General features: G+C 56.8%; 3 protein-coding genes across 18 annotated transcripts in view; 1 reads left to right on the top strand and 2 right to left on the bottom strand.

The window, feature by feature from the left end:
• The window catches only part of Syngap1 (synaptic Ras GTPase activating protein 1), a 29902-nt gene extending 16792 nt beyond the window's left edge, over positions 1-13110 (bottom strand). For 2 of the 7 annotated variants that reach the window (XR_003842695.1, XM_021221128.2), the window contains exons 1-5: positions 12850-12965; positions 9545-9666; positions 7606-7711; positions 1871-1962; positions 1372-1493 (exon numbers count right to left, since the gene is read on the bottom strand). Coding sequence is in view for 6 of the 7 variants with exons in the window: in XM_021221128.2 (XP_021076787.1) it covers positions 1372-1493; positions 1871-1962; positions 7606-7711; positions 9545-9666; positions 12850-12916 (509 nt within the window). In the remaining variant the exon portion in view is untranslated. Of the gene's footprint in view, positions 1-1371; positions 1494-1870; positions 1963-2087; positions 4348-5431; positions 5493-7605; positions 7712-9544; positions 9667-12849 lie in introns of those variants that run through there. The other 5 variants (XM_029532950.1, XM_029532952.1, XM_029532951.1 and 2 more) reach the window with 4 other exon arrangements.
• A 1684-nt stretch (positions 13111-14794) lies between these two features.
• Positions 14795-16320, top strand: Cuta (cutA divalent cation tolerance homolog). 3 transcript variants are annotated; one of them, XM_021221385.2, is made up of 7 exons: positions 14795-14875; positions 14958-15009; positions 15233-15441; positions 15539-15598; positions 15708-15753; positions 15857-15906; positions 16097-16296. In XM_021221385.2, exons 2-7 carry the CDS (start codon positions 14968-14970, stop codon positions 16221-16223), a joined length of 534 nt encoding a protein of 177 aa, XP_021077044.1. In that variant the 5' UTR covers positions 14795-14875; positions 14958-14967; the 3' UTR covers positions 16224-16296. The 3 variants fall into 3 exon arrangements, with proteins under 3 accessions (XP_021077044.1, XP_021077045.1, XP_029388940.1); XM_029533080.1 differs by having other exon boundaries at positions 14802-14875; positions 15129-15441; positions 16097-16320; XM_021221386.1 differs by lacking the exon at positions 14958-15009 and having other exon boundaries at positions 14796-14875.
• On the bottom strand, positions 16235-21215 carry Phf1 (PHD finger protein 1). Of its 8 annotated transcripts, none has more exons than XM_029533076.1 (15): positions 20812-21209; positions 19910-20084; positions 19743-19824; positions 19551-19646; positions 19125-19225; positions 18881-19029; positions 18648-18743; positions 18451-18519; positions 18227-18350; positions 18082-18149; positions 17825-17985; positions 17593-17750; positions 17408-17502; positions 17120-17197; positions 16235-16977 (listed from the first exon to the last, which is right to left on the bottom strand). In XM_029533076.1, the coding sequence occupies exons 2-15, from the start codon at positions 20066-20068 to the stop codon at positions 16689-16691; spliced, it is 1725 nt and encodes a 574-aa protein (XP_029388936.1). In that variant the 5' UTR covers positions 20069-20084; positions 20812-21209; the 3' UTR covers positions 16235-16688. The 8 variants fall into 8 exon arrangements, 7 of the variants coding, with proteins under 7 accessions (XP_029388936.1, XP_029388939.1, XP_029388937.1 ...); XM_029533075.1 differs by having other exon boundaries at positions 16237-16977; positions 17120-17200; positions 19910-20109; positions 20812-21208; XM_029533074.1 differs by having other exon boundaries at positions 16237-16977; positions 17120-17200; positions 20812-21208.
• Positions 21216-22080: the final 865 nt, after the last annotated feature.

Here is a 22080-nt window from a genome sequence, read left to right as displayed (position 1 = left end):
AGAGAGAGAGAGAAGAGAAGGAAAGGAAAGGAAAGGAAAGGAAAGGAAAGGAAAGGAAAGGAAAGGAAAGGAAAGGAAAGGAAAGGAAAAGAGACAAAATGGCCTGGACATGTCTAGATGACTCCAGAAATCAGAATCTCAGTATAAAGGAAAAAATTGGAAGCAAAGACTCGAGTCACAGAGGAAATACAGTAATGTCTGGTTTGGACCTGGCACACAGTCAGTGTCTAATAAACATTTTATGATTTAAACTATAACTGAAGTGAGTTTTTAGTACAACCAGGAGATAAAGAGAGAAAGGCCCAGGCAAATAAAGGAGCAGAGCGAGGTAGAGTAACCGTCAGAGGCTGGAGAGCAGACTTGGGAAGGGGAGGCAGAACAGCAAGCAGGGGGCAAAAGCAGGCACAGGGGGGCTAAGGAAGAGCAGAGGACAGCGCTGTGCAGGGAGCACAGGAAAAGCGGGGCTGAGGTACCTGAGCAAGCGAGTGAGCAAGAGGAGATAGGATAGATAACAAGTGGTGTGGAAATGGGTAGGGGACCAAGATGGAGAGCATGGGGAAGCAGGAGGGGAGCTCGGGTGTGGGAGCCTCCATGAAGTTATTTATAGCAGCCCCGTCATCACAGGCTCTGGCTGCCGTCAGCACCGCGCTCCCCCGGCCCCCCCGCCCCCGCGGCCAGGAATACCATGCCCTCACCCCCCTCTCCAGCCCCAAATCCAGCACTGGTTACTTGGAAGGGGGCAGGGAAAGGTGTGACTCACCTGATCCCAACCTTTCTACCCTGCTCAGTCCCTAGGACAGCCAGACAAGGGAAAAGGACAGACTCTCTCCAGGGAGTGACTGGACTAGGGGAAGCCCAGATAAGGACAAAGGCAAGCAGCCAGGTCTCCTTCCTCATTCCTCAGACCCTGGATTAACCCCAGCCTTTGCCCCCATTCTGCTACCTGCATACCAGATGCTCCCTTTCCTATTGTTCTATTGCCCCCCACCGGCCCTGCTACTGGGATCTCAGAGCCCTTGTCCGCATCAGTCAACACCAGCTACCCCTCACCCATGTCCAGCCTGCTGCCCCTAATCCCTGCCCTTCTTCACCTCCCACCTGGGTCCTATTGGCTCCTTCTCACCACCCAGTAAGCTCTGTCACTAGACCTACCGGGGGTTGGAGCCCACCCTTCCTTCCTCCCCATGAGCCCTCCTGCCCTCCTTGGCTTCACCTTCAACTCCTTCCCTGCCTCAGCAGGTCCTCCCTTGTCACCACTTCTTTCCTCCCAGGTGTCTCTTACACCCCGACCAACAGGAGCCCGTTAACCTTTGTTCTCAGGGAATCCCCCACTCCACTCAGTCCCCATCTTGTTTCAGGTCCAGTACCTACCGGTCATGGTCAGCACTTCGGAAGCGAGGCAGGATCTGTCGAAAGCTGCTGGTCCGGTCAAGTTTGGGTTGTGACTTTGTACGTTTGATAGAGCTTTTTAGCCTCCGGCTCAGGAAGCCTTGCTGGGGAGCAAATGGGAATAGGGGTGACTGGGGCAGCTCAGAGTCTCCCTGGACACCCTCAGCTGCCAGGGAATCCCTGGAAGAACATGGAGAAGAGGAAAGGGGACAGGAGTCCTGACACCAGTTTGTCTTCCTGGCTCCCACGGCTGCTGTATGATGTGAGCAGATACACAAACACACAAACTAGCTTGGAAAAGGTGGGAGGGCTGGTCCAAGAAGTAGGGGGCAGAGCCAAGAAGGGGTAAACCAAAGAGATGGGGATACATGCACACTCTTCCTAGGTCCTTTCTTTCAGAACCATGGGGCTCCAGCTGGGGCTGGGAGAGATGGGGTCAGGCTGAGCCACATCTGGCAGGAACTGGCATTCATTCACTCACCGAGGGCCGGAAGGGCGCAGCGGGGGCGGCCTCCATGCTGTACTGTTTCCCCCCTGGGACACTCTTCCTCCTCGAGCGACCCAAGTGGTATTCTGGAGGGGAGGAAAAGGCCCAACGGACAGTTGGGGAAGGGGCTGGGGAACTAAGAGTCCCGACTTCCACCCTGGGCCAGTGTATTAGCCACCTCCCTCGGTCCCTCAGCTCCGGCCTCACCTACCCCCCGGAAAGCAGCAAGAAGAGCAGCGGCGGCGGAGAGGCTGGCGGTGGGAAGGAGGGGGCAAGGAACCTGAGCCGGAGCCCCCTGAGGGGGTCGGGGTGGGAGGCCTTAAGCCCATGACTGGGACAGGCAGTCAATCACCAGGGGGGCATAGTCAGGAGGGTCAGTGAAACCTCCCTAATGAAGACTATTCACGGCCCAGGGAGGCTCAGTTTGCCTGTCTCCCACCCAAAAGAAGGGGCTTGCTTGGGGAGATGGGTTAAAGGTCATTGCCCATGGGTGGGCTTTCCTCTTTTCCCAGCTAGGCACATCCTCCCCCTGCCCCACACCTCCCAGAGACCCTGTCTGTCTGGAGGTCCAGGGCTGCCTCCCATGACCCCCTCCCAGGACTGGAGGGGGAGGTCTCAGAAGAGACCTGTGCTGAGTGAGGGGAACAGAAGATGGGAGGAAGGGACCGATGGGGAGCGGGCAGAAGGAGCCGGTTCCACGTGCACTGCAGTGCTAGTAAATGGTTGAAGAGAAGAAAAGAATGCAGGGGAGTGGGGAGGAAGGGCAGTGGGATTCTGGGGACTCCCAAGTAAAGGCTGGTGAGAAGGAGGGGGAGGTGAATGCGGATGAAGCTCAGCCTGCCAAGAATCGAAGGAACAGGAGCTTAGAGAAAGGGAGCCGAAGGTCTGCTGCTAGGGAATTTGGAGGGGCCGAAGGGCTGAAGGAGAATGAAAGTGGGGGGATGCCAAGCTCCGGCTCCAGCTCCAGAATGGCTGCCCAGGCCTGGGCTCCCCCCCTCAGCCCCACAGTCACCACTGCAGCCAATGGGGGGGCTGGTGCTGCATCAGGGGCGGGGCCACCATCTCCATGGCAACAAGAAGCTACAGGCTGGGGGGGGGGTGTGCGACCGGAAGAACGGCTTGTTAACCCGCTAGGTTCCAGAAGAGAACAGTGAAAGCCCCACTACATTTTCATGTCTGCTTCCATACTGCCCACTGCCTCAGAGCCGGTCCTTCCCTGCTCTTTTTACGGGCAGACTCAGGTTTGCACACACAAGCAAGTCTGGACCCTGAGACACGAGAACCCTCTCGGACTCCCAGGAATCGTGTGTAGAGCACGAGAATACAGCAAGCAGTGGGGAACCATGTATATCACAGCCGCATTAGGAGAAATAATAGGAAAGTATGTGCTTTGGGGAGACGTACAGACAGCTTTGAGCATGGGGACCCCCACATGCCTAGACATGTGTGAGCACTGCCATGGGGTAGACACACTTGAACTCAGACAGCCACATGAGAATTGCTGGAGTGGACTCTGCGGCCACCATGTGGGCAGTAACTACATAAACGGACATGTAACCCCAGGAGTCACGCCAGAGGCAGGAGCATGTCAGTGTAGACCCTGAGACACATGCTTACTACGTAGGCTGTGGCCCCTCCCTGGGTCACCCCTGCACCGTGTACACATACATCCCGACCGTGGTCAGATAAAGCACATACACAGCACAAACACATTCACTGACTTGGGACAGCTCCTCCTCTCACCGCCCCCCCCCCAGCTTTCTTCCAGCTTTTCCATGACCTTAATCACCAGCGTCTGTGATGGCTACCAGGAAAACAGAACAAATAAAACAATTTTTTGCACTGCTCCCTCCTCATCCATTCTTCTGCATCTCTTAGGTATGGCTGCCTTACTCTCTCTCCATGGAACCTGGGTCAGCCATTATTTTCACACACATGCACCTCTAATAAAGGCATAGAAGAGGCCTTAAGTTTAAATCCACTAAAACCTTTTGGAACTACGAGCATTCGCAGAGGGGGCAAAATCGGCTAATTGCTTTGTACAGTTCTTGGAGGAAAGACACACCATGCCAGGACCTCAAAAATAAGTCACAGGAGCATGGAGGCCACACACATGTTCCCAAGGAGGCAAACGCACAGAAGAGGGCAGACTGACAGGAACATGCTGCCTGCACTAATGACAAAAGCACACAGCCATGTACACACAGCAAACCTGAAAAGCACACACTGCCGTGCTGGGTCTCCATGTCCCATCCCTGCATGATAGACTCAAGCACACACACACACACACAACAGCCACCTACACAGACCCGTAACATAGGCATTGTGCATACACCCACACAGTACACACCCTGCACACACACGCGCGCACACACACACACACACACACACACACACACACAGCAAGGGCTTGGACTCCGCCTCTCTAATGTCTCTAATCTTGACATCACCCACAAACATTTCTCCTACCCTCCAATCCCCCAAATCCTACCCTTCCTGTAGCCTTTCTTCTCCATATCCAGCTGACAACTCTCAAAGGGAGCCAGAGGAAGATGAGGAGCTGGGCTAGAGAGGGAACACAGAAACTGGGGGGAGGGCACGCTCTGCAGTCTCCGTGGTGACAGGCCTCACTGGGAACCAGCTTCTGTGACTGGATGGCCTCCTGCAATCCAGCCAACCCTGACCCTACCTCCCCAAGGAGCCTAGGCCCTCTGCCCTCTCAGACTGCTCCACAAAAAGGCCTGGCTCTTCCGCTACCCCCAACTTCCCTGTCCTCTGCCCTCTTTCCTCTAAGTCCAACTCAGCGCTCTTAGATTCCCATTCTCCAGGCATTCTCTCTCCCTTGCTCTTTGCTCTCCTCTTGGTGACTCTCATCCCTACTTCCCTCTTCACCCCTTCACTTCTTTCCCTTCAAGCTTTTCTGTCCCCATCTAGGGGCCAGGCAGAGAGGCTCATATCTGCCTAGTCCAAAGGTGTTTCATGCACTCGGACTATAAGGAACCATTCACACACTTTGTCCCCACCACCGGCACACCGGCATACCACCACCCACATCCAGACACACCCTGGACACACATGCTGGGACTGACACAGATTCTCAGGCCAGTGTTGGAACACACATGCAAAGACACACACCTGCCACCAGGGACACAAAATTCTCATTTGGCCAGCCACACATTCCTACACATCGGCCTCAACCGGGGACATGCACGCTCAGGGTCAGAGGTGACATGAATTAGTATGGCCACAGACTGCCCCATAAACCGGTGGCTGGCCCCACAGGCCCTCAGGCTGTTAACTGGCAGAGGCGGGGCAAGACAGGACATACCTGCACAGTGCTGGCTACACGTGTGCAAGAGGAATTGGGCCCCATGTGTACATGCACCGACACACAGGGGCACAACCACGGTCAAGATCACACACGCAAACACCAGGGCTGGCCCTCCAGTAGGGCTCCAAGACCCCCTCACACCAGCCGCCCCCACACGCGGTCACAAGCAGGAAGCTGCCCAGACCCCCTCCCTCCCGACCTCTACTGCCCCCCACTCCGGTTACCATAACTCCCCCCACTCGGAAGATGCAGCGAGAACATGCGGAGGGAGCAGCTGCCGCCGCCGCCGCCACCGCGGCCTCCCCAGCCCCCTCCCGTGCCCACGCACACGCGCGCCCCCGCCCCACGCGCGCGCCCCCCCACGCGCGCGCTTCGTCCGCCCGGCCCCGCCCTTACCTCGCACCGCCCCCCGGGGGGTCGAGGGTGTCCCCGATGGGGGAGGGGCCCGCTCTGCGCGGGGGAGGGGCGGGTGCGGAGGGAGAGGGGGCGGCGGCCCGGCTCGCGCCGCCCGACGCGGTGGGGCGGCGGCGGGGCCCGGGACGGCCTGGACGGCCGCGCGGTGACAGCCGCGGGAACGGCTCCCTCCGCCGCCGCTCCCGCCGCTGCCGCCGTTGCCCGGGCCCCGCCGCCGTTGCTAGGCGACCGCTGCTGCCGTGGCCGCCTCTGTCACGAGCCCCGTCGCCCGGAGACAGAGCGAGAGAGACGGGGGAGGGGGACAGAGGGACCCCCAAAACCAACTAGGCCTCCCATCATCGCCTCGTGAACAGGACCCCCACCCCCAAAAAGAGAGAGAGAAAGAGAGAGCTAGAAACCCTGGAAGGGAGTGAGGGTTTGCAGCTCCACCCAACAGAGGAGGAGCCCAGGATTCCAATGCCCTCAAAGGTCCGGCGACCTCTCTCGGGCTGGAGAGTCTGCAGCCTCAGCAAACACCTTTGCAAAGTGGGGCCCCCCAAACCCCAAATCCCACATTCTGTTTCCCTCCAAAGATTCCAAACGCTCACCACCTACTAACTTCTAATGAACCCTGATATATATAGATAGATATAGATATAGATAGATAGATAGATAGATAGATCTCCAAAACATTCCCAGCCTTTACTAAGCCCCAATACAGTAACCTTCACAGGCCACCTTAACTTCACCCTAAACACAGGAGACCCACACCAACACACTAAAGGCCTCGGCACTCTGAGGACTCTAAGGAAACAACTGTGTGGGCAGAGCGGCCAACTGCAGGACACATGACAAACACGCTCTGTGAGCATGTTACCATTCCAGTGCACACAGGTACACACTGCACAAACAAAAAACATGCCCAACATGGACGCGACAGACAGACATCCCCAATTCTCTATACTCTTCACCACAGCCTCCTGGTGAGCTCCAGAGTGCTACCTACACCCTCATGTCAGTTTCCAAGACAATGACACACATCTCTGACCCCCAGCCTGGGGTGCCAAAGCTGACCCCCAAAGGCAGTGAGGCCTAGGCCCATCAGCAGGCAGCTGGCTGGATAACACGGGCTTCTGGTTCTCTAAGGAAGCCTGTAACCCTGGGGAGGAAGAAATGGTGGGATAAAGGGGTCTCACGGGGTTGGATGGACGTCATGGAAGGGAAATGCTGAGGGACTGGGCAGTGGCAAGGGGGTTTCCGGAGACCGAGGGCGTCTCTCTGCACCTTGGCTGCAGATCCTTGTTCTCTGCCTTCATCTCCCCTCACTGTTCCCATGGAAACCTTTTAAGCGAACTTCTCAGAGGAAGACAAAAATCTTTTTTTAAATGACTAAAGAGGGGGGTGGGGGGAGAGAAGGGAGGAGGAAGGGGAAGAGACAGATGGAGAGAGGGAGAGAGTTGGAGAGACAGTGAGGAGATGGGGGTCTGACGGAGTTCTTCCCGGAGCAGAGGGGAGGAACACGGGGATCAAGGGGGAATGGAAAATGAGAATGGGGAAAAACAAGAAAATAGGGAGTGATACGACTGCAGAAAAAGGATTCAATTGAGGGGGAAAGAAGAAGGAAAGGCCTCAGGCCTGAAGATCTGGAAAAAGATGGGAGCTCGCGAGTGGGACACGGGTCTGGGGGAGGGCAGGGAATCGGTCATTCCAAGTTCTCAGAAGGAGGATGCGCGAGGGCCCGGGCCAGGAGCACAGACAGGAGACTAAAGATCTAAGCAGATTATTTTTACAAGCACCAGGGAAACAGTCAAACTTCACTGCTGGAGAGGAAAGGGGAGCAAAGCTAAGCAGTGTATGGACGCGCGGGGGCCGCTCACCAACAGCCCCGGTACCCCACGCAGCCCGGACGAGGGCGCCCTGTCCTCGGGATCGGGATCACAGCTGCTCTCCGCCCCCGCCCGCTCCCCGCGACTGTCCGGGGCACGAGCCTGCTCGGCCGCCGTACCATGCTCGCCGTGGGGCCGCCCCTCCACTGGCACAGAGACGGTGCGTCTCAGCAGTTTGTTTCGGCTGGACTCGCTCCTCCGGTCGCGGATCAGAAGGGGGTGTATCTAGGGGATTGGGGAGTGTGTCAGACCTCACGGGCCTGCGCCGTCCCTCCTCTCCCCTTCCATGGAAGGCCGGCCCCTTGCCAGCCCACCTGCCCCTTCCACCCCTGCCCACGTCCCTTGGCCCTGGCGAGGGGACTTCTCGTTCCCTGCTCTCCCTCCATTTCTCTTCAAACAGTCTAGAGAATTCTCTCAAACCCCACTAGCGCTTCCCGCAAATCCACAGGAGTTAGCTGCCTCCTGCGTCTGGTTTCCCTGTGACCTTCAGTTCGTCCATTCTCCCCACTTCCCTCCCAACCTCCTACCTTCCTCGCCCCCTTCTCTCCCTCAAGCTTGTCACAGCTGCATTTATAATCAGTTCCACAGCTTGTCTCCCTCCCACAGCCCGGCTTGCGGCCAGACTGGGACCCAACCTCCCCTCCCCCAAGAAGGCCTGGTCACCTCCCCCCCCCCCTTGCATCTTCCTCTTTTATCCTCTTCCCCTCAGCTCTACCTTTCCCTGGGCCTCACCTCAGCTCCCCTGGGAGCTGTCATCCTAACCTCCACCCTACCAGAAGCTAGACTCCCACGAGGCCCCAGCCCCACCATCCACCCAATTCTAGTTCCCAAGGGCCTTCATTCTTCCAGCTCCATCTTCACCTTCCCACTCCCACCTTCCTACCAGACAGGCTATTCCTGTTGGCCTCAGGTGGCTGGTGGGTCCCCTGTCTCCAGTCTGATTCCTTCCTTCTCACTGCTACACTGGTTCCCACTCCTGTCGGCTCTCTTTTTCCCAGACCACCCAATGGACTTCACATCCTTTGTCAAGGCTGATGACCAACAGCAAATCACTCAAAGGCCTTCCAGTACTCCAAACCTAGGTCCACCAGGCCACCTCCCCTGCGGCCAGTTACCACGCTCCCTGTCAGACACTTGTAGTTCATGATCTGGACAGACTCTGTCCACATTTTCACCTGACCTCAAGGCTCCTCTATGCCCTGGTTAGCCCCAAATCCAGGCCAGCCCCCACAGTGTTTAGGCACAACTCTCATCGCCTCTCCCAGGGCATCCTACACTCTCTAAAGATGGCTCCCCAAATCACACCTGGGGGCCTCGCCCTTCAGAATTGAGTCCATTCCTCCCATGGAACCAACACCCTTTGGACTCTTAGACCTCCTATGACCACTAACTACCTCCTTCCAGACCTGGCCATCCCACCTCCTCACTCTGCTCCTGTACACAGCTCCCCACACTGCAGTGGCCCGCCTCTTCCTTCCATGCCCTCTCCTGAAGCCCACCCTGCCCTGTAGGTGTGGAAGGAAACCTAGTCAGAAGCTCACACCATTCTCGTTCCCATTCATGCCAAAATCCAGTGACCCCTGTGGTCTGTCAGTCCCTCCAGCTGCTCTCACTTCCCCTGCTTTTCCTCAGGATCACCCAGTCTTAGCATACACTGTGCCCTTCGAGGAAGAGCTAGGAGAGGCTGGGGAGGAGAAAGCTGAGGGCCCCTTTGTAGGAAGGAAGGCCCCCCTTCCTCACTTGCTTTAAGCTCTTCACTTTCCTTCCCCCACAACATGGATGGGGTGAAATTAGGAGGTACCCTCAAATCTTCAGAACCGTAGCTCCTCTGAAGCACTGCCAATAGCCTCAGAGACCTTCGGGTGGAAGTCAAAGAAAGGCTACCTTCTGAACACTCTGGCTGTATACAACAACCCCAATGGCCGCCCTCCTCCCACTGCCTGCCTCTCTTCCTTCCTGTTCTTGGGGCTCTCTCTCTCCCTCTCACTGAAGAGGACTCTCCCCATCGTCCTCTCCACAGTCTTCCGCTTCGCCCAACCTCCTCCTCACCCTGCTCACCTCATCCTCATCCAGCATGAGCAGCTGGTTCCCCGAGATGATGCAGAACCGAGGGTTCCAACCAGGACGATCGTACGGGGAATGAACGTATTGGGTTCGGTGCATAGGGGGTCCCCGTACATCTGGGGGACAGAGACACACAGACAGTGAGGGAGGGTCTATACTCTGGGTGTAGAAACCTAAAGTGGAAAGGAGAATCTGCAAAGAGGGAAAAGGGAGCACCATCCGCTTGAAGAGGTCTTGGGTGAGAAGTGCCCAGTGGTTTTTTAAAGGGTTGGGAGATGGTCCTTCACACTGAGTGGCATCATGGGAGGCTCCAGGAAGGGGATGAGCATGGCTTCAAAGATGAGAATTAATCACATGACAGAGAGGGACTTTACTAGGGGCAGGAGAAGGGGGAAACTCTGCCTGTTCATTAGTGTTGAGGGGTAGAGATTTATGAAACTGGCAAAAGACACAGAGAGGAAGGGCATTAATAAGCTGCTTACAATGGATGCGGCCTCACACATTTAGAATATGAGGTACCCAGTTGTGGAAAGGAAGATGGTACTGAAGCATATTTGAGACATGAGAATCTGAGAACTAAACATTAAGAAGAGAGGAAGGAAGGCGGGGAGCTCTTACATGTTCAGAGAGGCATGAGGCCTCCCCTCTTCTCCCCTTAACTCCCTACTGCTACCCTGGTCACGCTTTGGGAGACATTGCCAGGGGGAAGGTAGCTCTTCTTTGCATCTGGCTGTGCAGGGATCAGGGATCTGCTCGGATGACCAGAGACTGGCCTGGCCTCTCTGTCCACAGCATGCTTCTGAGTCAGCCTCCTCTCCCCACCCAACCTTCATAGACAGGGAGGAGTCAACTCTACAGGTTGATCGACAGCCGCACCTGGCTGTCACTGGGCACATTGAGGAACTTAGAGTGAGTGGAGGAAAGAGTGGAGCAGCCACGCCTCACATCAGAAGAACTTCTCAAGATGAGATCTGATGATAGACAAATTTCCAGAAAAAAAAAAAATGGGACCAACAGTTATGCACACTCAGGTGCCCAAGGGTCTCTCTCCCTGCTCCATCCTTGCTGTTTCGGTAGCATCGTTGCCACATACCATTTATGGGGACACAGTGAAGGAAAGGCCTCAAGGGAGTCAGAAAAGTTAGATTGGTGATATTGGAGTGATAAAACTAGGTTTAAAGGGTCAACTGGAGGGTGTTCACAGGAAGAAAAATCCAGTGCTATCGAGTGTGCGGGGTAATTAACTTGGGCATGTTTCAGGAGAACTGGCCTTTGAGTTTCGTTCCAGGCCCTAGAGTAACTTTAGGAAACTCTATCCCCTTACTGATGATGGCCACCGTCCTCAAATTTACCCAAACTGCAGGTCAGACAGAAAGATGAACACCGGGGAATTGTGCCTAGACCTCACAATGCTTTCAAAATGTCACTGTCTCAATGCTTTCTTGGAGACTCTACTCATATTCTCTAAATATCAAAGGTCACTGACAGGGCTGGTCACTATAGCTCAGTGGTAAGGGAAAAAAACCAAAACAAACAATAATGACAACAAAAAAACCAAAAACCAACAACAACAACAAAAAACCCACTAGGATTCAAAGCCCCAGCACAACAATAACAACAACCATCCATAACTTAGATCCCAAACACTTGAGGCCTAGTACATCTCAACACATGGTGGATCCGGGGGAAATCTGTTGATACATATAACCAAAACACAACAGAGGGGCTGCTCCAGGCTGCAGCTGGAGCAAGCAGGTTAGACCTCAAGGGACACTGCTCTACTGGGAACAGGAAAGGGACACAGGGAACCTTAGCTTAGGTTCAACACACACACACACACACACACACACACACGCACACACACACACACTCTATCTATAGTTAAGAATGCTAATGACCCTAGGAGGCAATGGAACATGGTAGAGGACAGGGAAATGGGAAATTTTTACTGGAATGAGAAGTTCCACAAGGGACTTGTGATGTCCAAGATGGGGGATTCCTTAGAGCCCTGTTCCAACGATCTAAACCTGTGTTTTGGTAACCCCCAAATCTCCATCACCCCAGAAAGCAGAGGGGACAAGAAGAGAGGAATCACCAGGTTAGGGAATAAGAGGAAATAAGCACAGACCATGTGACAAGATGGGAAGTGGGATAGGAAGCAGAGGGTGAGCTGAGGGGCAAGTAACAGCGTGGACCTAAGAGAAAAGGAAGATGGTAAAGATGGTGGTGCATGCCTAGGGCAAGGGAATGGACCAGAAGGTTTGAGCCAACATGGGGCAGAGGGAGTGAGAAAGACCTGTCAGGGGTCTGAGACAAGGGCCCAGGAGCAGCAGTGGTGTATTAAGGTAGTTATTAGAAGAGAGGGCGGGAAGAGAAGAGATATGCGATAGGGACCAATACAGGGGAAGAACAGAAGGGGGACTCATATAAGAAACGGACACCGTATGGGGGGAAAGATATAAGTGATGGACAGCAGAGACAGGGAGGGGGACTGGAAAGAAGAGGTGGGGTGGGGGAAGGGGTCAAAGCGATTAAGTGAAGAAAGCAAATGAGACCCAGGGATTGCATCTCACTTCTCCAGAGTCCTAATGAGGGCCAGTCACCCTCAGGATTTTTACATGGCCCTTGCCCCCATCCCTCAATCTTACTTGCATCTACCCCCCACCAAACCCCCCCCCAAAAAAAAAAAAACCACTTGATCCTCCCCCTTCTCTGGTGTCCCCTCCCCCAACCCTTTCTCTCTCTCCTCTCTTCCCTCCATCTGGACCCCCCACCCCCCCACTGCCACCCTCTTTCTCCATCTGGCCCCTTCCCTCCCTCCATCCTCCTATCTTTTCCTAAGTCCTACCACCCTGAGCCCCTCACCAAATTCCCTTCCCACCTTCTTGGTCTCTCACCACGCCGCCTGTGTTTTCATTTCCCCTCTACCCTCTCCTAAGACCGTGCCTCTATTTCCTTGGTAATTTCTTCCTCACTCTGCTCCCAAACCCAAATCATTTCTGCAGCCTTTCCCCGAACTCAGTCCTCCCTTCTCATCCCTTTCTGACGCGCTTTCCCCTTCATCATCTTCCCCTCAGCCCCCTTGAAAAGGCCCGTGTCCCAGCCCCTCTATCCCTTACCTACCCCTATGCCTCTAATCCCTCCTTTCCCACTGTTCCCACCTCTGCCTTCCCAGCCCTCCCCTCTCCCTCCATTTCAGCCGCTCCTTCCCCTCGGTGGCCCCGGCCCTCCCCCGCCCCCTGCCCCTCCCCCCTCTTGCCCCCCCTTTTGGCCCTCCCCTACCCTTACCACCACCGTACCTCTGAAGGGGGCATAGGACATCGCGGGGATGCTCCCCCGATGGATGGAGGCTCGAGACCTGCTCATCAGGCCTGAGGGGGAGGGGGCGGGGGGACGGGGAGAAAAAGAAGAGAGAAAGAGGGGGAGAGAAAGGGGGAGAAGGAGGAGGTGGAGGAGGAGGAGGAGGAGGAGGAGAGAGGAGGAGAGAGGAGCGGAGAGGAGCAGAGAGGAGGAGAGAGGAGGAGGAGGAGGAGAATAAGAGCCAACGGCAGCAGCGGCAGCAGAGAGAAAGGGGGGGGCGGGGGAAGCGAGCTAGAGAGGAGAGAGCAGGAGGAGGAGGGAGAGACTGCAGCCCCCACCCCTACTCAGGGAGACCCGGAAAAGGAGAGAGCGAGGGACCCCTGACTCCTACACACCAGGGCAGCCCCGAAGAAGCTGACCCGAGACCCTGAGACAGACCCCAGACCCAGAGAAAAATACTTCACCACCTCATCCCCCCCCTCCATACTCAACAAACTGGGTCTCACAGATCCAAATTAGAAGGAAAGAGACCTCTGAGCTCAGACCCCACCCCCCTAAATTAAAGAAAGGAGTCAGGGATCAGAGTATGAGAATCTAGTGTCGGCAAGGTTCTCCAGACCCACGCTAATCTTAGTCGAACCCTGGACTGGTAGTTTGGGAGACCCAAAACAGAGACCTAAACCCAAAGAAAAAGATGAAGCCGATATTAGAAAGAGCCCCAGGCCAGAATTAAATTTTAGAATCTAGGTAGGGTAAGAAACCTCACATTCATATCTCAGAGAAACTGCAAACTTGGGGGTGATGACCCAAAGATGAAGATGACCACAAAGAGATCAAAAATACATTACAAAGATCTGAGTTAGTGATCGATTGCGAGGTTCAATTCCCTGAAACATCTCCCCAGGTAACTCAGACCCTAGGAAGGGCCCAAATATTGGACCCCTGCCCCCCTCACCCACACACACACAAGGATCGCTGAGACAGCCACCCCAACTCAAGAAAATGCAGGAGCCTGACACCAGCCACCCATGCCAAGGACCCCAGACCTTGGAGGGAGGGCTAATATTTGGGCGGCAGAGCCCTTTTTCCTGCTGCCTCCTCCCTCTTCTCTGGCCTCTCACTGGTCCCCTCTCCATTTTTGGGTCACTGGATGTGTTTAGGCTCCAGGGAGGTTATGTAGGGCAGGTCCTGGCTCCTTGGGGGAATGGATGAAGGTAAGGAGCCCCAAGACCGAGAGGTGGGCCAGTCCTGGGGAGAAGAGTCAGCAAGGGAGAAAGAACAGGGCCATCCCTCTCAGATCTCATTTCTCCTCCCCTCTCATTTGTCAGTCTGTCTGTCCGAAGCTTTGGGTTCTGGGTATCTTCCATCACCCACAGCCCATTTACAGGTGTCAGCCCGTGCTTTGAAAAGGTGTCTTTCCTCACCCAGCCAGGCAGTGCCAGGTCTGAGCCGGCCTGATCACTGCCCCTACCCAGGGACAGCTGGCTTCTCAGCTCGGGGCTAACGCAAGGGCGGGGGGCACTGTCCCCACCCAAGGCTGCCTGTCAGCGCGGGGAGGGAGGGACGGAGGGAGGGAGGGACGGAGGGAGGGAGGGAGGGGCTGTTACTAGGCACACTCCGGGGCTCAGGACGACTCCCCGGCCCCAGCCTGACGCAGCGGCAGCGCGGGTCGCCAGGGCTCGCGTCACGTGGCCCGCGAGGCCGGCCCGCGATTGGCCTCCCGCTCGCGGCTCCCGAGGCGGCGCCGCCTGAAAGGACGGGCCTCGTCACGTGACGGCGGGCCGCCGCAGCGGCGTTCCCCTGCCAGCAGCGGGCTGAGGCTTCACGGAAACGGGCGGGCCGCTGGGGGCGCACGGCCTCAGATAAAGCTGCCGATTGGCCAGAGGGCTCGGCGCCACGCCCCCTAAGGAAGGCGGGGCTATCGGGCCACTTGAGGGCCGGGATTGGCCAGGTCTGGAGACTCCGGGAAGGCGGGGCTGCTCCTGTCACGTGGTGCGCAGTTTTCTCGTCACGTGGCTGCTGCAGGTAAGAGGCGGCCGCTCCGCCGGGGCTCCGGGTCCTTCGTCCCTGCGATGGGCGACCTTTGATTTCTTCTTTTCTCTACCAGCTCGGGCTGCATGAACTGGGGGAGGGCGCCCGGCGTCCTGCTCGGCGGAGGGGTGAGTCTGGCCCCGCCCCTTCCGGTCTCGAAGTCTCCCCGAGCTTCAGCAGCCGAGCCGAGGAGCTGTCCCAAGTTCCTTTAAGTTTCAGGGACATTTTTTTTTTCTTCCTGGTGCAGAGACGGCAGGACAGAGGCTTGGTGTCTGCCCCAGAAGGCAGCCCGGGTGCAGTTTCCTGGGGCAGTTGTGGGGGACACTGAACCCGCCCTCCCCCCTGCTCCAGGCCACGCTGCTCCTGTCGTGTCTTTGGATGCCAGCGCTACTGCCGGTGGCTTCCCGCCTTCTGTCGCTACCCCGAGCTCTGCTGTCCATGGCTTCTGGAAGCCCTCCGTCCCAACCCCCTCCAGCCTCGGGCTCCGGCTACGTTCCAGGATCAGTCTCTGCAGCCTTTGTCACTTGTCCCAACGAGAAAGTCGCCAAGGAGATCGCCAGGTGGGGACCTCGGCCAGATGACCTAGAGAGAGTGTTGGGGTTAGGGGAAGGGGGCTGTCTCCGGGCCGTGCGCACTCTGAGCTCGTTTCACCCTCAGGGCAGTGGTAGAGAAGCGCCTGGCAGCCTGCGTCAACCTCATCCCGCAGATCACATCCATGTGAGTTGTCAGTTAGAAACGGAAATCTAACTGGAGGGGCTGAGAGCTTTTTCTGGGAGAAATCTTCCTTTCCCAAGACTTTGTTCCCTTCTTTCTCTGACCTCTTCAGCTATGAATGGAAAGGAAAGATCGAGGAAGATAGTGAGGTGTTGATGGTGAGAAAACTCCCCTCCTGCCTGGCTCCTTTGGCAACTCCGGCCCTCTCCTGACTCCGCTCTCCATCCCGTTGGTTGAACTATGTCTGTCTTTGCCCTTTAGATGATTAAAACCCAAAGCTCCCTGGTCCCTGCTCTGACAGAGTTTGTTCGGTAAGAACTTTGAGGTTTTTCTTTTGGTGGTGGGACTGGGGGATGAACCAGGCAGGGCCTTGAGTATTCCAGGCCAACACTCTGCCACTGAGTGAGAAACCCTGCTCCCTGCCCCCTCTGCTCTGAGGTGGACCCTGTGTGGTGGGACCTACTGGGGAGTCCCGAACAGCCCCACCTATGGCTTCCGCAGGTCTGTGCACCCTTATGAAGTTGCCGAGGTGATTGCACTGCCTGTGGAGCAGGGAAATCCCCCGTACCTGCACTGGGTGCGCCAGGTCACAGAATCGGTTTCAGATTCTGCCACAGCCCCACCATAAGGAGCCTTTTCCCTCTGTTTAATGCCCCTGGCTTCCATGTGATGACCGAGCCCCCAATAAATCCTGCTCCTGATGCCTTTTTCTCTTGTGACATGGATGTGGTTGGGAAGATCGAGAGCGCCTCTGTCCATCTTTCAAAACGACTCATGCCTGCTAGGTTTATTTATCTTTATTACAGTCATACAGTCTGGAATCCTGGACCGCCCACCCCCCATCTCTAATCCCAGGGGTTAAATAGTCTTAAAAAATATCTCAAAAGCTGTAACAAAATAACATCAAAGGAAATGCGGGGGAGGAGTCATGAGGGGCAGAGAAGAGGACCTCTTCACTCCCCCTGGATTCCAGCCTGGGCAGGAGGGAGAACCACTCCCTGTCTCTCCAGGTACATCCCAGCTGTAGGTGAGGTCAGAGGTCAGGGCATGAAAGTGCCAGTGTGTGAATGGGGAGGGGAGCAGAAGCGGGCGGTCAGAAGATGCCCCCTCCTCCCCACTCAACTAGGTACTGCACAGAGCCGTCAGGCCGCACTCTTCGAGCAAGAACCCTGACAGGGTCCCCTCGGGACAGGTAGCTAACCCCACCTCGGACTCCTCCCCCAGTCCCCGGAGACAGACTACGGCACAAGGGAGAAGGGGGTAGTGAATGTCTGGAAAGGCCTGGGGTCAGGGCTAGGACCGAGGAAGATGAGGCCGTCACTGAGTGGGGTGAACTTTTGGGGGTGTCTGTGGGGAAGCCAATGTGAAGCCCCAGAGGTGACCTGGAAGAGAGAGGACAAACAGTGAGAGTAGACAGGTCGGAGAGATGTGGGTGGGTGGCAGAGGGCGGGCAGGACCGATGCTAGTCTGGGCTTCAGAGACTAAAGCCTGAGAGGAGGGAACTGGTGTTGACTAGATACTCACCTGTCTGGGGGTTCACTGTCCCCAGAGGTCCCTGCAGTGCTGGCAGAAGGGTGGAAGGAGGCAAACATCCGGATGGGGCTGCTGAGATTGGGGGACAGGCAAGTCAGCACCTCAAGCAGGGAAGCATGTCTTCCCTGCGAAAGGTGGCGCTCATACTCAGAAAGCTGGGCAGAGGCTGCCTCTGCACGTCTCTTTGGGACAACAATCGAGAAGTAAAGGCGGAAAGGGAAAAGAGTTGCAGGTGACAGAGCCTGGAATGACTGGGGCATATCTGGACCAGGCACTGACCTGGGCAGACAGCGGGCGTCTGTGGGCCGGAAGTTGTAGCCGCTGCTGCCCTCGTAGCTCTGGTTAGGGCTGGGGGGTGGTGGAGACACCGAGGCCTGTAGGAGAAGGCAGAGGGGCTGTGAGGTGACCCTGGCTTCCTTCACACCCCCTCCGGTTTGCCTCATGGAAGTCCCCTGCCCGTGTACCTGCAGGGCCCTCTGCTCCCGGGACCCATGCCGACTGTGCGCTGCTGTGGGTGGCCCCAGTTCCTCCACTTTCCCCTTCTGCCTCCTCCTCAAGGGTTCTGGCTCGGACCTCCGTCGTTTCCCCAGGGGACGTGAGACCCCTCCCCCAGGGCCCTGCCCTGAAGGGAAGCTGTAAGAGGCCTCCTTATCCCCCCAGCCCCCTCCCAGGCACCCCAGACCCCCATTTCTTTACATGCATCCTCCAAACAGATCCTTGAGAATTTTCCCCATCCCCCCTGGACCAGTGACCTGGTGGGGGCTCCATCTCCAGTGAGAAGCTCCACAGGAGGAGGGGCCCGAGCATGGAGGCCAAAAAGACATTTCCTCTTTTTAATCTCCCTCCCTGAAATGAAACTGGGACAAGGGGAAAGTCGACAGGTCCGAGCTGTAGCAAAGCTCCCCTCATCCAGACTTAGCACCTCGCCCCTGAGCCTCCCTCTTCTGACTCACCGGTCCTTGTGGCTGTTAAGAGCAGAAAGGAGCTGGGAAGAGCGCTCTCCCTTGGGAGTGTCTGAGAGCTGAAGAAGAGGGTAAATGGGTCAAGGGAGCAGACATCCCTTGTCCCACCCCAATTCCCAAACTTTAGGACCCTCACCTCCCCCAGGAGCAGACTGTCCCAGTTCTCAGAGGTGAAGGGGAGGATCTCCCGGTCAAAATCAAAATATTTCTTCTTACAGCAAACGCTGAGATGGTAGAGGACAAGATGGGCCACATCCACCCTGGAGGAGCATGGGATTGTCAACAGCAGCGTCGCTATCAAAGTCAGGGGTCATTAGGGTAACAGGGTGGACAACAGAAATGAGTCACAACCCATCTCACCAGCGAAGCTGTAACCTCCGGACCTTCTCAGGGCCGCCCCGGCACACACAGCACTCAAATTCATAGAATCTGTACACAGGCCAGGACAGAGGATGCGCCTCACTCAGCCCTCCGACCCAGGCTGCAGAGGACTGCAGGAGAGCAGGGCGGAGCAAGGCAGGGGAGCATCCTAGCTTCTGAGCACATGCGTGTCTTACCTGTCTCCATAGAGGAGGGGCTTGCTCAGACACTGGGTGCAGGCCTCATGGAACCACTGGAGGCAGCTCCGGCACTGCAGCATTTTCAGGTTCCACCTGGAGGGGAGGACAGCGCTTGTGGCCCTCAGACAGCCTTCTTGAAATCACAGGGCCCCTCGCCCTGTTCACCAGTTTGTCCCGGGCTCTGCCACCACAACACCCCCATCCCATAGCTTGACACCCTCTCCACTCACTCCCCAGGGCCTCCACAGTAGCAGTAGCTCTGCTGTCTGTTGCTCAGATGTCCAGCATCCCAATCCAGCCCCTTCAGTCCGTATGGCAGGGAGAGCTTCATGCCCAGCATGGCCCGGGCATAGGGACCCTTCTTCAGTGCGCCTCCCCTCTGCAGAGGGACAGATGGAGACCTCAGAGAGGCAGGAAAGGAGAAGAGGAGAAACCACAGGAGGCTCCCACACAGGGGCAGAGAGGCACCTTTACCTTAGTGGCGATCGCAAAGACACACTGGCGGCACACCCAGGATGTGCCCTCGCCTTCTCCAGGGGCCGGGGCCCTGGGAACGTGACAGTCCTGGTGATAAGCTGAATGAGGACAATGTTGAGGGTAGACCACTGTGTGCATTTAAGTCCTGCTGTGGGTGTTATCCTGACACTGCATGTCAGTCAACAGGCTTCTCGCAGCTGAGGGCCTTGCCCAAGGAAGCACGGTTAAGAAATGTATGTAAGCCCCCTCAGCTTTGCATGGCCTGGGTCACCATCTATGGCTCCCTCTCCCTGTTCTGAGAGATGTGGTAACAGGGTGAAGACTGGCCAGGACAGGAGACATAACTCATGCTATAAGGCAGGGCTAGTGGCAACCCAGGAGAACCAAGGCAGACTGTACCACCTAAGCATCCTGGCCTCTCACCGTGGCGACACTTCTCACAGCTGACCAGCCGGTTCCCAGGGACCACGGTCTCAGAGCGACACACACAACAGAGCAGCTCCTCCCCAGGGAGGGCAGCTGTGAGGGAACAAAGTGTCAGGAGGCCTACTTCCAACCAGTGTCCCCACCCACTCCAGCTTCTGCTGTCACAGGCTTCAGTCTGAAGGGTCTCACCTGGGCTGATATCCTTCCATAGAACCAGAAACTGGGAATCGTCCTCAAACTGGACCAGACACACCTCTCGAGCACTGTCCACCTGGAATGGGTGCCCAGTGATGCTAAAATGGGAATGAGAACTGACTGGAGACTGGGAAGGCAGTGAGGTCAGAGGTGGGTCTTACCTTTTTGATGGTACCCAAGTACAGCAGCCCATCAGTCCATCTGGCCAGCACATCTTGGCCTTCCCAAAGCCGAGGTCTGGGGCCTGAGGTGGGAGCAGGGGAAGCCGGATCCCAAAGAGAGGGGGCACCCAAACGGCTCAGCCGGGGGAGCTGCGCCATTGCATCCTGGGGGGGCCTATTCCAAGATAGGAGGTTAGAGTCTGTGGGTGCAGAGAAAGCTTCACTGAGCTCGTTGTTTTCTGTTATGGCTAAAGAAAGCCCATTCCTGACAGAGCAGCTCCAACCCCCCCCCCCCCCCCCCCCCCCCCCCCCCCCCCCCCCCCCCCCCCCCCCCCCCCCCCCCCCCCCCCCCCCCCCCCGTCTCCTAATCCGTAGCCCTAAGGAGGTGGGTCGCTCTGGTCAGCTTCTTGACTCCACTCCTTTCCATCTCCCTTGCCTCGTTCTGTAGTTTCCCAGCTCCTAGGGACTCAGGTGAAAAGATGTTTGCAGAATCAAGGTTACCCCTTAGCTCCACCTTGCCCAGTTGTTTAGAGGGATCCTAAATGGGGCAATCTGTTGCCCAGAGATGTTTTGGGAGCTTTTCTGAAGATGTTTCCGGAGCAGAAACAGCTGCCTCCCCAGGCCTGTGTGTCTTATTTAGAACCACCACCCTGGTGCCAGGTTATGTTAGGTCACCCTCAAATTTGGGGCTCTCTAACCCGGGATTAGATAACTTCCCTGAGTGCCCCAGGAGGGGGGCGTGTCCCTGTCCAAGTCTCTACTCCCCTACACTATCAGTCCAAGGAGGGACTTGAGTCGCCCAGCACAGACCCTAAGCTGGAACCAGAAGGCTCTCCACCCCTTCTTCCTCACCGACCCCCGGCTCCCTGCCCCCCTCTCCAGGCCTCCCGCCTTCTCCTTACCGTTGACAGCTGGGGCAGCTGGAAGCCAGGTAGGGTCAGACTCAAGAGACCTGGATGAGTCTCCGGTGCGGGAAAACTGAATGTGAGCGCCGGGGGGTGTGCAGGCGGAGGCCAGGGGGTCCCCGGGCCCAGCCCCTCCGTCCTGGCGGCTCTGGGGCGTATGACGCAGCAGCCAAAGCAGCAGCAGCGGCAGGAGGAGTCGACAGAAGGAGGGAGGAGAGTGGAGGGTGGGGAGCACCAGGGGGAGGAGAAGACAGAGGGACGGGCAGGCAGCACCTCCCTCACCTCCAGCGGGCCCGGAGGGCGCTGCGCTGTTGGGGGCGCGGCCAGTCGGGGAGGACGAGGAAATCCCTGCGGCCCCTTTTTCGGATAGGAGGCTTGCGCTGAGGGCAGCAGGAAATAACCTTCTTGGCAGCTAGCCTGCAGGTCAGGGCCGGCCCCGCCCCATGCCACATCCGTTAGCTGCCCCGCCCCCGTGGCCACTCCAAGCTCCGCCTCCGCACGGGGCACCGCCCTCCCCATTCACGCTTCCTGTCGCCCCGCCCTTCTGCGCACGCGTAACCCCGCCTGCGCGCCGCACCTGGGCACACAGCCACTCCTCCGGCCGCGGGAGCACTAGTGTAGCTGTGCTCCTCCAGGGAGGGAAAGGACAAGGGGCTATTTGGAACTAGTACTGAGTTGGGGACGCGCCCACACCAGCCAATAGGCACTAGGCGGCATGGAACCCTGGTTCGAACCGGTGGAAGGGAAAGGAAGAGATTGTGGAGTGCGCTGGCACTCACACCAGACAAGAGCATTCCTGTTCTGGGCTGGGGCCTGGCAGTCCTAAGAAATTGTTAAGAGGGCCCAGTGTGGGCAGCCACGGGCACAATTCCCTGTGCCGAAGGGTAGGGAAGAGGCATCAGGACGGCAAAGTGTGCCCCACCAAGTGAAAGCCCATAGCCTCTCTGCAAAACACATCACAATGGACGAGCTTATGGTATTTATTTACAGTACCTTCCTTTGGCAGCAAAAACCATTAAGTTACGGAAACCGTTAAGAGCTGTAACAAGGGCTCGGTGGTTAGGAGCACTGATTGGTTTTGCAGAGGACCCAGGTTCAATTCCCAGGACCCACATGGATTTCATAATCCCAGTTCCTGAAGGACCTGAAGCCCTGTTCTGAACTCAAGGAGCAGGAGACATGCACATGGTGCACATGCATACACTCAGGCAAAACAACTGTACACAATTTTTTAAAGAAAAAGATTAACCAGCCGGGCGTGGTGGC

Source organism: Mus pahari, chromosome 21 (genome assembly GCF_900095145.1).
Source record: "Mus pahari chromosome 21, PAHARI_EIJ_v1.1, whole genome shotgun sequence".
NCBI classification, from domain to species: Eukaryota; Metazoa; Chordata; class Mammalia; order Rodentia; family Muridae; genus Mus; species Mus pahari.
This window is presented reverse-complemented; position numbering and strand designations above follow the sequence as displayed.